The following is a 16,391-nucleotide window of genomic DNA, read 5'->3' as shown; positions in this document are numbered from 1 at the left end:
CACTCTCACTTCCCTCAGCATCCCTGGATGCATCTCATCCGGTCCTGGTGCCTTATCAACTTTAAGTACGGACAGCCTATCCAATACCTCCTCCTTGTTAATTTTAAATCCTTCTGCTGTCTGAAATACCTCTTCTTTTACCGTGGCCTGGGTAGCATCTTCCTCCTTGATAAAGAAAGGTGCAAAGTATTTATTTAACACCTCAGCTATACCCTCTGCTTCCATGCGTAAATCCCCTTTTTAGTCCCTAATCAGCCCTACTCCTCCTTTAACCACGTTTTTACTATTTACATGTTTATAGAAGACTTTGGGATTCTCCTTTATGTTGGCTGCCAGTTTCTTTTCAAACTCCTTCTCTGCTTCTCTTATTTGCTTTTACACCTGCCCTCTGAACCTTCTATATTCAGTCTGGTTCTCAATTGCATTTTCTACCTGACATCGGTCAGAAGCACACTTTTTCTTCATTTAATTTCTCTCTTTTGTCCTCCAGGGAGCTCTGGCTTTGTTTGCCTTACCAATTTTCAATTGTTCCTGCCAATATAGACAAGTTTATATTTTCCCACATTATGCTTTATCTGCCAAATTTTTTGCCCACTCACTCAACCCATCTAGGTCCTTCCGTAGACTCTTTACCTCCTCTTGACAGCTTACTTTCCTACCTATCTGTGTGTCATCTGCAAATTTTGCTACCATACATTTGGTCACCTCATCCAAGATATTGGTACAGACTGTAAGTACTTGAGACCCTAGCACTGATCTCTATGGCACCCTAACCCAAAAGCTTACCAACCCAAAAAAGACCCATCTATCCCTACTCTCTGCTTCCTGTTAGCTAATCAATCCTTTGTCCATTCTAATCTGTTACCCTCTACACCATATGCTCTTATCTTGTGTAATAACCTTTGATATGGCACCTTTTCAAATGACATTTGGAAATCTAAGTACACCACATCTACAGATTCCCCTCTATCCACCTTGCTTGTTACTTTCTCAAAGGTCTCTAATAAATTAGATAAACACAATTTCCCTTTCACAAAAACATGTTGATTCTGACTGATCACAATATGGTTTTCTAAGTATAACCTTCTTAATAATGGATTCTAACAATTTCCCTCTGACAGATGTTAGGCTAACTGGCCTATAGTTCCCTGCTTTCCGTCTCCCTCTTTTCTTGAATTAAGGTCTAAAATTTGCTATTTTCCAATCTGTTGGGGCCTTTCCAGAATCCAAGAAATTTTGGAAGATTATAACCAATGCCTCTCCACATCTGCACTTCCATTAAGACCCCAGGATGCAGGTCATCTGGTCCTAGGGATTTGTCAGCCTTTAGATCTAATAGATTTCCAAGCAACTTATCCCTGGTTATGGTGATTGTTTTAAGTTCCTCCCTCCCTTTCGCCTCTTGATTTTCAAGTATCTTTGGAAAGCTAAGTCCACAACGAGGACAGACACAAAATATCTGTTCAACACATTGTTTTCCATTATCAATTCCCCAGCCTCTCTCTCTCTGGAGGACCAACACCAGCTGTAGCTACTATTTTCCTATTTAAATACTTGTAGAAACTCTTACCATCTGCTGTTAAATTACTAGCTTCCTTTCTGTAAAGTATACTGTACTTTCTCCCTCTTAGGTCTTTGGTCATTTTTGCTGGTTCTTAAAATCTTTCCAATCTTCTGACCCACTGTGAATCTTTGCAGATTTGTACAGTGTTTCTTCCAATTTGAAACTATTCATAAGTTCCTTATTTAGCCACGGATGATGCATCCTTCTCAAAGAACCATTTTTCTCACTGGGATAAATCTTTGCTGAGAGTTATTAAATATCTCCCTGCATCTCTACTGTCCTACCTTTTAACCTAGTTTCCCAGTTCACTTTAGCCAGCTCTGCCTTCATACCCTTATAATTACCTTTATTTAGGTTTAAAACACTAATCTTGGACCCACACTTCCCCCCTTCAAACGGAACACAAAATTTTATCATGTTACGATCGCTGTCACCTACAGCCTCCTTTACCATGAGGTTATTGATTAATCCTGTCGCATTGCACATTAACAGCTCTAGAACAGCCTGCCCCCTGGTTGGCCCTAGAACATACTGCTCTTAGAAGTTGTCCTGAATACACTCTATGAACTAATTTTCCAGGCTATCTTTGCCAATCTGATACACCCAATCCACATTTAGATTAAAGTCACTCATCATTATTGCTGTACCTTGCTTACATGCCCCATCTACTTATTACTGTCCAACTGTGTAACGAATGTTAGGGGACCTATAAACTATTCCCACAAAGTGACCTCTTACCTTTCTTATTTATCTCTACACAAACTGATTTGACATCTTGCTCTTTCAAGCTAAGGTCACCTCTCACCACTATACTAATAACATGCTTAATTAACAGAGCTAACCCATCACTTTTTCCTAGCTTCCTGTCATTTCAGGTGGTCAAATACCCTTCAAAATTCAGGTCCCAGCCTTGGTCACCTTGCAACAATGGAATATTCTGGTCCTGCCAGCAGCAGATTTCATAGTGGGCGGGAGCAGAAAATTCAGAGGCATCAAAAATGGGATGTCCGCTGGCCGGAAATCAGCTCGAAATCTTCCCCTCACCACAATTTTCCCACTGGTCCATGTCAGGATTTCCATTTTTATGCATTACCATGTCATGAATGCTCATTAAAAACACTACTTGCTGGAATCACATTCCCCCTGCAAATCCTGTGCCACATCAGTGGGAAATTAGACTAATCCAAAATCACATTTGGAAATCACGTGCAGCTGTCCACTAAACTTTGCTCGTAAACTTTGAGTGAATGCAGCATTCAAAGCCTAACTGCAACAGCGCAGCCCCGGTTTCTCAGCAACGGCAGTGTAACGTCACACTGGTGGGGGTGCAGGGTTGGTCTGCTCATGGTGGGTGCCTCCGGACTCCAGGAGGGGCAGCAATCAGTGTGCGCTGCGGGTCTTAGGCAGGGTTGCACTCTGAAACAGGGACCAGCATTGTAACCGTGGGGTGGGGGAAGGAAGAATGACAAAGATATGGGGGGGTGCAATGGGGTATGGTGAGGTTTGAGGTTTGGGGTGGGGGGGAGGTGGTGCCAAGTCGTTCTCAGGTGCCTCATATATTCAAAGGTCTTCAGCAATTAAATGGTTGACTGCTTGGAGATAAGGAATACCCACTCAAATGGGGGCTCATGACACCCTCCCTCAGAGGAGAAATACAACGCAGACCTTTGGCATCCTGAAGATGGGCTCCCAATGTTTGGACCTTTCAGGTGGGATGCTGCAGTACTCTCCACAGAGAGTTTCTGCATAATCGTAGTCTGTTGCACACTTCACAACTTGGCCCTTCAAGGGGGAATTCCTTGCCAGGGGGAGACATGGAGGGCGCTGAGAGCTCCTCCTATGATGAAGAGCAGGAAGGGCAGGAACCTGAAGAGGTTGATGAGGGTCAGCTTCCATGCGAGGATGCCATCAAAAAAGCACAACATGGAAGACATGTCTGTGTCACACTGATAACCACAAGATTCCAGGGGGAGTAAGGTGCAGGCAATGGGACATGGCCACATTCCTCCTGTCCCTTAGTGCCATGCCAGTACTCTAAGGCCTTTACACCAGTAACATAGTGAGCAAGCTCAGCATTGGGCTGACACCTTCAACCCTCATGATTCATCAGGGTCCTAATCTTTGTAAAGGTTAGCAGTGAACCCTGTATCCGTGCGCTCTGGGAAGTAAAAGTTGGCACAACAGCGCAAACATCGCATCAAAGCACTTGATGCAGTCGTTGCCACTTTAATGAGAAACCTTTAGCGGACACTGAGATGTGCACATGGTTGGAGAGACCATCATGGCTGCAGGTCTTGTGCTATGGCACTACCAACGAAGACAGCCATCTTATTTTGAGACACAAATACAGCTAACCCTCCAAGGCTAGTGAGCACACCTAACTCCATGTTGTCTTGTCAGGCGTGGAGGTTACTAACGCATTTTGCAAACGCTTCCAGTAAAGAGTTTGCCACATCTCCTTGACATAACTATCATGAGTCAGCTACACATCACATGAATGTGAGGCTTACAAAGGGAGGTGATCACTGACTGGGAACATGGCTCACCCTCGCAATAAGAGGGCACAGAGATGCATATGCATGATGCTTTCAAATGACGAGGCCATTCTCATGAACAGCAAATGTATTTACAAAGGTGCGTGTTAGAGACAGTGATTGAACACCCGTGACCCAGAAGTGTGTCAAAGTTTCTTAATTTTTCTAACCCTACCGCTATGTGTTGGTGCATCCCCGACATCCGCAGCAGAGGTGGAGGCAACCTGCTGACTGCTACGCCCTGTTATCTTTGATGACTTTGCCGGGCGTCCTCTAGGAGGGCCGAGACCTGGAGGGCCCCAGCCTGCTTTGTGTCTCCTGCTGTGGCCCAGGTGCACCCTCCTTGGCCTGCACAGCTGGAGATGATGGGGTCACAGGCAGATTGGAGGGACACTGAGTCACATGGGTGGATGGCCCAGGGGTCTCCAGTTGCTGGTCTTCCTCCCAATGATTGCTCAAGGGCCCCTGCCCGACTCCCTGAGAAGGAGCTCCTGGAGGGAGGTTAAGGTGCCCTCCACTCTCCCTCTTGCCTAGCTACTGATGGATCTCACCAAGGCCTATAGCATTGGAGTGCAAGCCCAAACACAAATCCGGCAGGACGTGCTGGGCTAAGGTCTCCAAAGCGGCCACCACCCTTCCCATGGAGACCTCTAGGCGCTCACATGTAGGAGCCATGGCATCAGTCAGAATGCGAACAGACATCTCTATTCTTCGCTCTAGTCTGTTGACTGCCTCTTACGACACTACCTGATTTTCCGTTGCCCTGCCGTTGCATCTCCAGGATGTTAGAGAGGGCCATTTCCAGAAGCTCATCATCTGACTCAGACTCAGTGAGTGCCTGATGTCCTGCAGTCCTCAAGAGTGCCAGGCACCTGGGCTGTCACTGCCTCTGACTGCAGCTGAGATATGTCTGTGAGGTGTTCTCTAGAAAGTGACCCTGAGCCTAATCTAGAGCTATGACCCACTGGGGTGTTTGTCTCTGCGCTGGGGAAAAGGCAGGAAAGTGGAATTGAGGATTATCAGATCAGCCATGATCTCAATGAATGGCAGAGCCGATACCAATGAGCCAAATAGCCTACTTCTGCTCCATCTTATGATGAAGGGTGTCGGCTGTCCCTCCACCAGTCTGGGATCTCTCCCTCTCGTTGTGGGCAAGTTTGGCCTGCATGTAGACAAATGGATGGAATGTAATGAGAAGGGATGGAGCAGAAGTCAGGTAGTATGAATGCTTCCTGTGTGTGCTGAGCCCTCCCTAGTGAGGGCTGAGGATGGAGCTTGTGGAGCATGATAGGTGACATTGTCTCTGAGGCCATCAGTGCTGATGTGCGTGCGATCCCACTAATGTTGTGTGAGATCCCTGAAGAGTGTAGCCCTTTGAGTGCATGATGTCATTATGAGAAGTTTTTTAAAAATTTATTTTTTAGGGGATGTGGGCATCGCTGGCCAGCATTTATTGCCCTTGAGAAGCTGCTTTCTTGAACCGCTGCAGTCCATGTGGTACAGGTACACCCACAGTGCTGTTAGGGAGGGAGTTCCAGGATTTTGACCCAGCGACAGTGAAGGAACGGCGATATATTTCCAAGTCAGGGTGGTGAGTGGCTTGGAGAGGAACTTCAAGTGGTGGTATTTCCATGTATCTGACCCCTTTGTCCTTCTAGGTAGTAGTGGTCATAGGTTTGGAATTTGCTGCCCAAAGAGCCTTGATGATTTCCTGCAGTGCATCTTGTACATGGTGCACACTGCTGCTACTGTACATCAGTAGTGGACGGAATGAATGTTTGTGGAAGGGGTGTCAATCAAGCGGGCTGCTTTGTCCTGGATGGTGTCAAGCTTCAGTGTTGTTGGAGCTGCACCCATCCAGGAAAGTGGAGAGTATTCCATCACACTCCTGGCCTGTGCCTTGCAGATGATGGACAGGCTTTGGGGAGCCAGGAGGTGAGTTACTTGCTGCAGGATTCCTAGCCTCTGATCTCCACTTGCAGTCACAGTATTTATAAGCCTAGCCCAGTTCAATTTCTGATCAATGACAATCTCCAGGATGCTGATAGTGGGGAATTTCATCGATAGTAATGCCATTGAATGTCAAGGGGCGATGGTTAGATTCTCTCTTGTTGGAGATGGTCATTGCCTGGCACTTGTGTGGCACGAATGTTACTTGCCACTTGTCAGCCCAAGCCTGGATATTGTCCAGGTCTTGCTGCATTTGAACATGGACTGCTTCAGTATCTGAGGAGTCGCGAATGGTGCTGAACATTGTGCAATCGTCAGTGAACATCCCCACTTCTGACCTTATGACAGAAGGAAGGTCATTGATGAAGCAGCTGAAGATGGCTTAGCCTAGGACACTACCCTGAGGAACTCCTGCAGTGATGTCCTGGAACTGAGATGATTGACCTCCAACAACCACAAGAGTGAGAGGCTGGAGTGAGCTGAAGTTTGACTTAACCTGGCAGAGCGGATGAGATCATTCATCCTCTTCCTGCACTAGATAGTGTTTCTCGAGCAGGTGCCTGACGAGCTGACCTCCCTCACAAGCACCTCCCAGGTCAGCAAGGCAAGGCCTGTGGGCCTCTTGGAGCCATTCCTTGGGTACAGGACATCCCAGGGCTGGCGGACTCCACGGATGAGGGCCTCAAGGGGGTCATTGATGAACCTTGGTGCAGCTATTTTCTTGGGTGCAGCCATAGAGACGTTTCCTCCACACAGCTGGGCTGGAGAGAGTGAATGTGTGTGTTTGGGTGGTATTTCAATGTGGCGCCTGGACCGTCGACCCCAAGAGGTAACGGCGGGGCAGTTAAATCAGTGCCCACCCCGCCATGCGATTCGGAGAACCACTCGCTGATGCATAATTAATTAGCTTCTGAGCATGAAATCAGGCGCGAGTTCCCACCCACGCCCCGCCCAGCTGGAAACATGCTGCAAAACCCACTCGCCACCACACAGTCTCCAAAATGGAAAATTCCACCCCATGTCTCTATAATGGTTGTATTTATTTCTATCTAACAATTCATCCATTTTGTTATTAATACTCCACACATTCAGATACATAGTCTTTAACTCTGCATTTTTATTACTTTTGCAATCTCTGGCCTTATCTGCTAGAGCACTCTTAGACTTGTCTGTCTCTTCCTTCCACTCCCTGGTTATCATTACGCAAATCGCTACCCTGCTTTATTACCTCTTTGTTTCCTTTCAATTTACCATATCTCCTCTCACATGATCCCTTCCCCCTCACTATTTAGTTTATAGCCCTCTCTACCGCCTTGTTATATGACTTTGAGTTCAACAATTTTAGATCTTGAACTCCCTCCTCCATCCCCACCCCCTTTCCGTTTCTTCCCCCCTCCTTTTTGTTTTTTCCAATAATTTATATAGATTTTTCTTTTCCCACCTTTTCCCATTATTTTTAAATGTATTTCCACCCATCGTTTATCTATACCTTTTATGCCCTTTTAGTCTTATTTCAACCCACCCCCACTAGAGCTATCTGTACCTTGCTTGTCCTGCTCTCCACACTTAATTAGTACAATCTTTTAGATAATATCACCACCTTCAACACCTCTTTGTTATTTTGTCTGTGACATCTTTTGGTTATCTCCTCTTATCACTGCTTGCTTGTCCCAACAACACCTCCCACCCCCCCAACCTTAAATTTCACCCCTTTCCTATTTTTACTTAGCTCTGTTGAAGGGTCATGAGGGCTCGAAATGTCAACTGTGCTCTTCTCCGCCGATGCTGCCAGACCTGCTGAGTTTTTCCAGGTATTTCTGTTTTTGTTTTGTTATATGACTTGCCAGAACACTGCTCCAGCACGGTCCAAGGTACAGCTCCCACTTTCCCCAGTACTGGTGAGTGCCCCAAGAATGAAAACCCATTTCTTCCACATCAGTCTTTGAGAAATGCATTAATCTCCCTAATCTTATTTACCCTATGCCAATTTGCTCATGGCTCAGATAATAATCCAGAGATAATCTAAATATGACAACGTGATTCATCAGAAGAGTGAGGCTGGGTAGCAGAAAATTCTGACATAGTTGAATTATTTGCAGTAACTATAAAGTTTTTCTTACAGATAAAAACATAATAATAGAAAGTGGAAGCATTTCAGAGACAGAACGAGAACGAAAAAAGAACAATGCACAATACAGTTGGTAAACTAGACCAGACCACCGGAATATTATTTCCTCTGGAATGATGAATGAAATGAGTTCGGGTAATCTTGGCCCAGTTCCTTAAAAGTACATCTATAAGTGCAAACTTTCTTACAAATGGGCACTCGTCAAACAGTCTTGGTTTTTGATAGCAACGGCTGCAATGGGCCATAGAATTCAACCTATGCATAATCAATGCAGAAGAAGTAAAAAAAGATGAAACAATATTCCATGTCCCAAAACCTAATGTCGTTTATTGAATATTACTATAGAAAATCAAACAATGGAAATGCTTTATGTAGTTTTATGCACTGCAGTCTGTTATCTTTTCTTTACTAATTCAAAATATCGCATAGTAAAGGAAGCTTACATCTTTGTGATGATTTCCAGGCAGATGGTAAATATAAAATTGAGAGATTGAGAAACAAAAAAAAAAAAGTGTTTTGGAAAAAGTAAGCAAAGTATCCACATCATGAATCAGTCGTGCGGATCTGCGTGTAATCAATTCCAGAACGCAGCCTCAGAAGAACACTAACCAGAAGGGCATTTGCGTTCCACTTCTGTTTCAAATTCATGGCTATCATTGGACAGTCAGTCCCGAGGTATGGGCAACGGAATCTGCCACAGGCCCGTGATCACGACCCATCAGTTTATTTGCTGCCGCAGAATTCAGATTCCTAATGGCAACAAAACCCGCTTCACCACTGCATCTCACTCTTACTTTCTTTGCTTACTTGGCAAGGCGATGGGAGGGAAGGAAAGAAACTGCAACCAAGCCCTACCATACGTAACATCACAATTGAGATCAGAATTGCAGCTTTCACCAGTTTGTTTAACCTTAATCCAGTGGTAATAATACATCAAGGCCAAGAAAAATATTGAAATACAAAAATTATTAGCATTTTGTGGCTATGAGCAGAATTAAAAATACTTAGTAGTTCATGCAAAATCGGAGCTAAGGGATGTGAAGATTTAGAAAGCAAAACAAAATTGAAGGACTAGGTATAGAAAGATGGAGTGGTTAACGATCAGTTGGCTTTACTCCCTGGCAATACTCTACATTGGCCTAGATTCCAGAGATTATATTTCAAAAACTAAACCAACCCATCATTCTCTATTACAAAAATAGCAGTATTTTGGAAAAATACAAGGTATATGATATACTGTAGGTTTATGTAACAGTAACATTAAAAAATACTGCTTTTTAATGACATGGTAAAAATGACATGTAATATTTAAACTGAATTTTGAAAGAAACCACATGGAACAGTTAGCAATGGCTAAACAATGTTACGACGCAAAACGTTTTTATAGTTCTGAAATGCAATACAAATACTGTGGAACATCAAGGAAAAGGCCTTACTCAAAAAAAAGGTTTCTCTACTAAAATCACTATAAAACTTCAGAATATTTAGTGGTGTGGCGCTGAAGAGGCATACAATGCACGACATGGGACAGACAACTTCTAGTAATATACAAAGGAATATTACAATTGCCTGGTAAACTTGGGTTCAGTGTTCTGTCAGTTGGATGTAAAGGATCTATGGCACTGTTTGTAAAAAGGGCAGGGAATTCTTCCTGCATCCCTCAACCAACATTGCTAAGGCAGATATTCTGATCATTTATTTATCTTACTGCTCTTTCAAAAATCAGATTTCTAACGATCCCCTCAAAAGGACAATTCCAAAAAGTCGCTCAAATTTATAAATAACTACTTAAGTTTAACTAGAAAATTCAAGCTTTGTTATAGACATTTAAATAGCCTGAAGTAAGATCACATTTGAAATATTACAATCTAACCTCAGTTATAAGGAAGAAAAAAATGTATTTCCATATTGCCTTTCATGACCCACAGAATGGCTCAAAATGCTTTACAGCCCATAAATTACTCGGCAACAGTGACTACACTTCAGAATGTAGAAAAATGGCAGCCAATTTGCGCACAGCAAGTTCCTACAATCAGAATCGTGATAATGACCAGATGATCTGTTTTTATTTTTGTAAATGAGGATAAATACTGGCCAGGACACCAGAGATAATTTCCTTTCTCTTCTTTGAAACAATGCCATGGGTTCTTTCATGTCCACCTGAGGGGACAGACAGGGCCTCAGTTTAACGTCTCATCCACCTCCAACAATACAACACTCTTTTAGTACAGCAGCAGAGTGTCAGCCTTGCCTCAAGCCCTGGAGTGAGACTTGAGAGTGCTACAACTGAAGCATAAAAAGATGGCTTTAAATTACAATTGAATGTACATTATCTACACTCCATTAATATCTTATCAATCATCCACTGGAATTTTCATGACTTCCTTTAAAACCACTTAATGCTTAGTTGTTATCTTTCCTGTGGAATGAGCCACACATGCAAGCTATCAAAATATTTGGGACTCCCAATTATTCGGTAATTTAATAATTTGATAATAAGCAATTCTTTTGTTAGGGTGGGTAACAGACCTGTACATAAAGGCAATTCATAAACTACTTCTAAGCTACTTCCAGCACAGGAAATTTTTGAACGGGAATTGCAAAACTAGATACAAATGACAAATATGCAAAGCAAAAATTCCCCCAAAGAAAAGTTTAATATCCAGGATACTGACAGAAGTTCAGCAGTGGTGAGATATATCAAGTCATCAATATTCGTGGAACCACAGACTCGCAGACTCTTCTTTCACCTAGTGACCAGGGAGAGATTCTGTCCTGTGTCCTGGCCAATATTAATCCTTCAACCAACATTATTAAAACAGGTTATCTGCTCATTATCGCATTGCCTTATGTGGGACCTTGCTGTCACAAAATGGTTACTGAGTTTCCTACATTACAACAGTAGGTACACTTCAATAGTACTTCACTGGCGATCGAGTGCGATGAGACGTTCTGAGGTGCTACATAAATGCAAGTGTTCCTTGCTTTGAAAGAGTCACTAAGGCTCTGATTTACTTGGTAAGAACAACAAAGTTAGTTCCATGAGCTTAATTTGAGGGAAAGGTTAATGAGTGAAAAACTGGCTTGCAGGTGTACTTGAACCAGTATTTCTCTCCCAGCCTTAAAAAATATGAAAGTATGAAGTTTATAATAAACAAACAAGTCGTGCATACCCTGAATCCTGTAGATATATGGTATCTTTTAATAACACTGCTAAAATGCATCAGTTTTTTTTTTACCCTCCCCTTGACTGACAAGTTCACTAAAAAGCTTCTGGAATAAAATTTTGTTTTACCCATAATTTATTTTACCTACAAAATATACAATGAGAATGTTACTTCTGTTAACCCAGACTCCAACTGGCATTTTTAGGTGCAGATTAGCTGTATTTATTAGAAGACTGATAAAGGAAACTATACACAAACTTGAAGGAAGAGTAACAAATACACTGATTAACAAGTGTGACGAGAAAACATAGAAAGCAAAATAAAATTTTGGGGTGTGAAAAACACAGGAATAAAACTGCGAAAAAGGAGCAAAAATGCAGCAAGTAGTGGAGAAACCTAGCTTTCTCTGGCAATCGCACCACATGAAGCAATGTCTGGATGTCAATACTTCCAATTTAACTTTTAAACGCATATTGGTTCCGGACCAATGAGCAAAGAAAGGGGAGTGAACAGTTCTACGCTTGCACAAGTGCTCAAACATAAACATGTCTTTGGAATCTACTTGCAAACCTACAATGATCTTGCAAAGGCGCGCACATAACTCCACTTCTGCAAATATTATTTCGCGCCTCATCAAAACACCAACGCACTCTTAAAATAACCTGAAAAGCAGTAGTGCTTTTTTTTATAAATCACAAGTTGAATCAAGTATATTATAAAGATAACAGGGTGCAGAATAAAGTCTTCAATTTAGAAGTCAGATGATATTTCTAACAGGATTTGCTGGTGACTTCTGTCATCTGATCTGTCAGTCACATACCTGTAACTTACTAGGTATCCATTGTTTTCCACTGCAGTTGACAAAGGTTTTTGTTATTGTACCGTTATATTGCTCAGCTAAGACTTCAAGCTGGAAGTTTGCTGCCCCCTTGTGGATTGCAGTAAAATTAACCAAATACTTAAAAAAAAACAAGTAATTCTAAATATGAGCTCAGATTTTGCAGTCAACAGTGAACAAACAGCATTTGCTGTTCATTACTCTGATGCGTGGCAACTTAATGTCATCGGGTGTCCAATATAGCACAGTGCCCTCTACAGGGAATCTGAGTCCTGTCTGAACAGGAAAATCAACTGTATGTCTATCGATCAGATTGAAGAATCCTTAAAGAGGCATTGGGGAGTCTCAACCAGGAAGTATAAGGTAGAATATTTAATTCAATGCAAAATTATGTACAGCAAATAAAATTAAGAGCGGGAAAGATATATGGGTTTAAGGGAGCGATAAAGAAAAAGTAAGTAACTGTTTTAATTTTTAATCTTTTTAAAATCTCTAACAATAATTCAGATCTAACGGATGAGACTCACTTATAGAAGTAAATATTCAACGCAAGAGAGGTTGTTTGGCAGCAATTAAAGCTCATCATACAACACAGTTAAAATTCACTTACGTTTGAATGAGTAGGCCCTAACCTTTTTTTAGGGTGTTTGAGTGGGTGAATATCACAATTTCAAGCCATTTGCATGATTTAAAGCAGCATCACTCAATGGAGCTTGAGGAGAAGAGGAGCAAATCAAACAGCAACGTGCTGATTAGTAAGAAGTTGCTGTTTGATTTACTCCTTATTAAGGACGAACGCTGATAGTCTCACCATTCCTATCACAAAATCCAGGTCAAAATATTTAAAAGAGTGAAGGGGAACACAAAAAGAAACTAAACTTTTTTTTAAAAAGTCCATTTACAAGTCAAACTGCACTATTGTTCTGTTGAAGAGTCATACGGACTCGAAACGTTAACTGTGTTCCTCTCCGCAAATGCTGTCAGACCTACTGAGCTTTTCCAGGTATTTTTATTTTTGTTTCAAACTGCACTATGGTCTCTTAAAAATGCATATTCTAATGATCAGATCCTCTTCTGAACTACTTTCATGTAGAGTTCCAAACTGTTTGATTCTGATAACATTATTGCTATAAAAAAGTGCTGTGATTAAACATGGAACTGTTGGCGGTCGAACTTAAACAATTCAATCACTTTACATTACATTTCAAAGTCTTATCCTCCTTCTGAAAGAATTAAAATGAGAGCTGCACAATCAACTAATGGTTTTCGTAGTTTGCAAAACCATGTGCATCTCCCAAAGTGCATTATGACATTCTACTGCAATCTATTGTCTGCAGAAAGTCAAAACAGCCTCCTCACCAGCAAAACCCGGAGGGCAGAGACTAGGAGCACTGATTGGTTTGAAATTGTGCCACTAGATATATGCCAAAATGCATTAAAAGCTAATAGTTGCATGAGGGACAGGAATAATAATATAATCTGATGAAACACAAATAGGACATAGTTCAGTAAAACTTAATTTTAACAAGACATGAAAAAGGTTACTAGAGGTCAACAATGCATTGAACATTTATTTACAGTAATTATACATTTCTAGTGTGTGAAGAGGCTTCAAAACCCAATAGATTGTCTGCTAATCTAGTCAAACTACGCATATGGTTGGGTCATATGACAACATTATATCATTCTTCACCAAGACTCACCACCTCTACAAGAGGTACCTGATCAGCCTGAATTTAACTCTCTTTAGTAGATAGAGAAGCATCTTAAGTCATATCTAGCACAAAGCAATTCTGAATTTACCTTTTGCACTCTTGGACAATAAGTTCATGAAGTTCAAACTTTAGTTCAGTAATCGAACAATCATTAACTGAAAAGCATGGTTCGTAGTACAGCAACATTTTGTCAATCAGATAAGGACAAATTGGAGTAACTCATGAATTTGCCTCGTCGAGTTGGGAGCGTCACTAGCCGCCCTGCCCTCTGCAGATCAATACAAAGGTATCTACTCTTCAATAAAAATATTACCTATTCTCTCCTCCTCCAAGCGACACTTTGTGCTAAGCAAATCAGGTTGGCTACTTGTTTAAGAGCAGAGATTAACAGGAGAACTCAGGGAGCAGTGGAAACAGTTTTTTGGTGCAGGACTACAAACTTACCTGTCACGTGGAACATCGAGTGCAGTATTATAATCAGGAGGGCCTCCTGGAAGCATATTAAACAGCAAGTGGTTTGTCCCTCTATCCCATCTAAAAATGGTAAAGACATACACGTTTTAGAATACAATGGTACAACATTTTTATACGGCCAAGTTGAACAGAGAAAGCATGCACTAAATGTACAACTGCACTGTCAGGAAGATATGATAATGTTATTGGAATTTATTGTAATATAGTGGTGTCTGTGTCTGTGAGACTTAATTGGATTAAAAGCAGCTGGTTCGATGTAAACATGGGGGAAGTTTAGAATGTAAGGTGTAAAAGGATATTTTCAGTTTTAAATAAACCAGGCCAGATTGTTTTCAAAACAGGGAGTGAAATATTACACCGAGCCAGGTAGAGCTCAGAAACAGTGTGTTTATTTTTTCCAAAGATTACTGGTAAAACTTAGTACTATGAGAGATTTTTATTATCAGAAAGGTAAAGTCCAAAGGCTTAGTGAAACAATGGGAATTTGTATTCAATGGGGATTATATGTATAAAGGAGCGAAGGCTGTGTGCAAGGGTAGGCATTTTAGGATCTAACAAGTGTGAAAAGCCTTCAGCTTCAACATCTCAAGCTGCTGGCTACACGAACTGATGTGAAGGAAACTCACTTTGCATTTGACTGGTTCAGGGTATTGTGTGTCACCTTGCCTGGGTCTTTTAAAATCTGTGTCTTACCGTTGCCTGAACAAAAGTGTAACTGGGAGTCAGATTAAGTAGGGGGGGTTAGAAGTTATTATAGCAGTAATTTGTAGACATGTGTGTGTGCTTAAAAATCATTTTTCTTGTTAATAAATGTTCAATCTAGTTTTGTAAAAACCTATAAGACTTGGTGGTCTTATTACTACTGAATTCAAGGCACACATCTCAATATTTATACAAATTGCAAAACAAGTCGTAGCAGTTGTTCCAAGTATCCCTTTGGAATTTGAACAGCTCAGCATTTACCATCGGCTGTGCCATAACATAGCTTTTTGCAGGATATATTTGAAATTTGAAATCGATTGGTTTGCAGTTGGTGAATCTTACAAGTACGAGAAGCACTTTGAATTTAGGAGTTGGTGTGAGGTTTTTAAGTGGTGATACTGCAATATGGCTTTGGCAGTTGCTCAGACTTGTTTGGGAGTGGAAGTTATAACTTTGGTTGGTTTACAAAGGGTAAATAAAGTCAAGTTAATGGAATTGGAAAACAAATTACAATTGGGGTTACATGCAGGGGCAAAGGAAGCAGGTTTAAAGTTGGAAGTGATACCTGGCACTGGTGAGTCACAGCAGGAGGTAGTGAGGCTTCAGTTAGAAATGAAGAAGCTTGAACTTCAACAAGCAGAGGAAATGAAAAAACTTGAGCTAGAGGCAGGAGAAAAGGACAGAAAAATAAAAAGGAAAGACCTTTCAAAGGGAGCAAACAGAAAGGCAGGAGAAAGAAAGGAAACTGGAACTGGAATTTCAGGCAAGAGAGAAGGATAAAGAAAGAAAGGCAAGGCAAAGAGAGAAGGAAAGAGAAAGGGCATGCCAGCTTAAAAGGCTGGAAGTTAAAAAAGAGATCTCAGATTCTGAGGAAAGTTCTGATGAGGAAAAAACCTTTAACCTAAAAACCAATGGTTCGATGTTTAAATTTGTACAAGCTCTTCCAAAGTTTGAGGAAAGAGATGTGGAAGCATTCTTTATTTGAGAAGATAGCTAAACAGATAAATGGCCACAGGAAAACTGGACATTGTTGTTACAATCCAGGTTGGTGGGTAGAGCACATGAGGTTTATGCTTCACTGTCAGAAGAGATGTCGGTGAACTATGATGTGGTTAAAAAAAAGGCTATTTTGAGTGTATAGGAGATGGTTCCTGAGGGATACAGGCAGAAATTTAGGAATATGAGAAAACAGCGTGGGCAAACTTGAAAGAGTAAAACAAAGTAATTTTGACCAGTGGATACGGGCATTAAAGATAGAAACAACAAATGCAACTTAGAGAAGAAATTCTTTTGGAAGAATTTAGAGATTCAATTCCTTC

At 41.5% G+C, this 16,391-nt stretch overlaps 1 protein-coding gene across 3 annotated transcripts in view; it reads right to left on the bottom strand.

Moving 5' to 3' along the window:
- The window catches only part of ext2 (exostosin glycosyltransferase 2), a 178,212-nt gene that overhangs the window by 139,195 nt on the left and 22,626 nt on the right, over positions 1–16,391 (bottom strand). For all 3 annotated transcript variants that reach the window (XM_078549552.1, XM_078549554.1, XM_078549553.1), the window contains one exon: positions 14,341–14,430. In XM_078549552.1, coding sequence (XP_078405678.1) covers positions 14,341–14,430 — 90 coding nt within the window. The remainder of the gene's footprint in view (positions 1–14,340; positions 14,431–16,391) is intronic.

This window comes from Cetorhinus maximus, chromosome 9 (assembly GCF_964194155.1).
Source record: "Cetorhinus maximus chromosome 9, sCetMax3.hap1.1, whole genome shotgun sequence".
NCBI lineage: Eukaryota > Metazoa > Chordata > Chondrichthyes > Lamniformes > Cetorhinidae > Cetorhinus > Cetorhinus maximus.
This window is presented reverse-complemented; position numbering and strand designations above follow the sequence as displayed.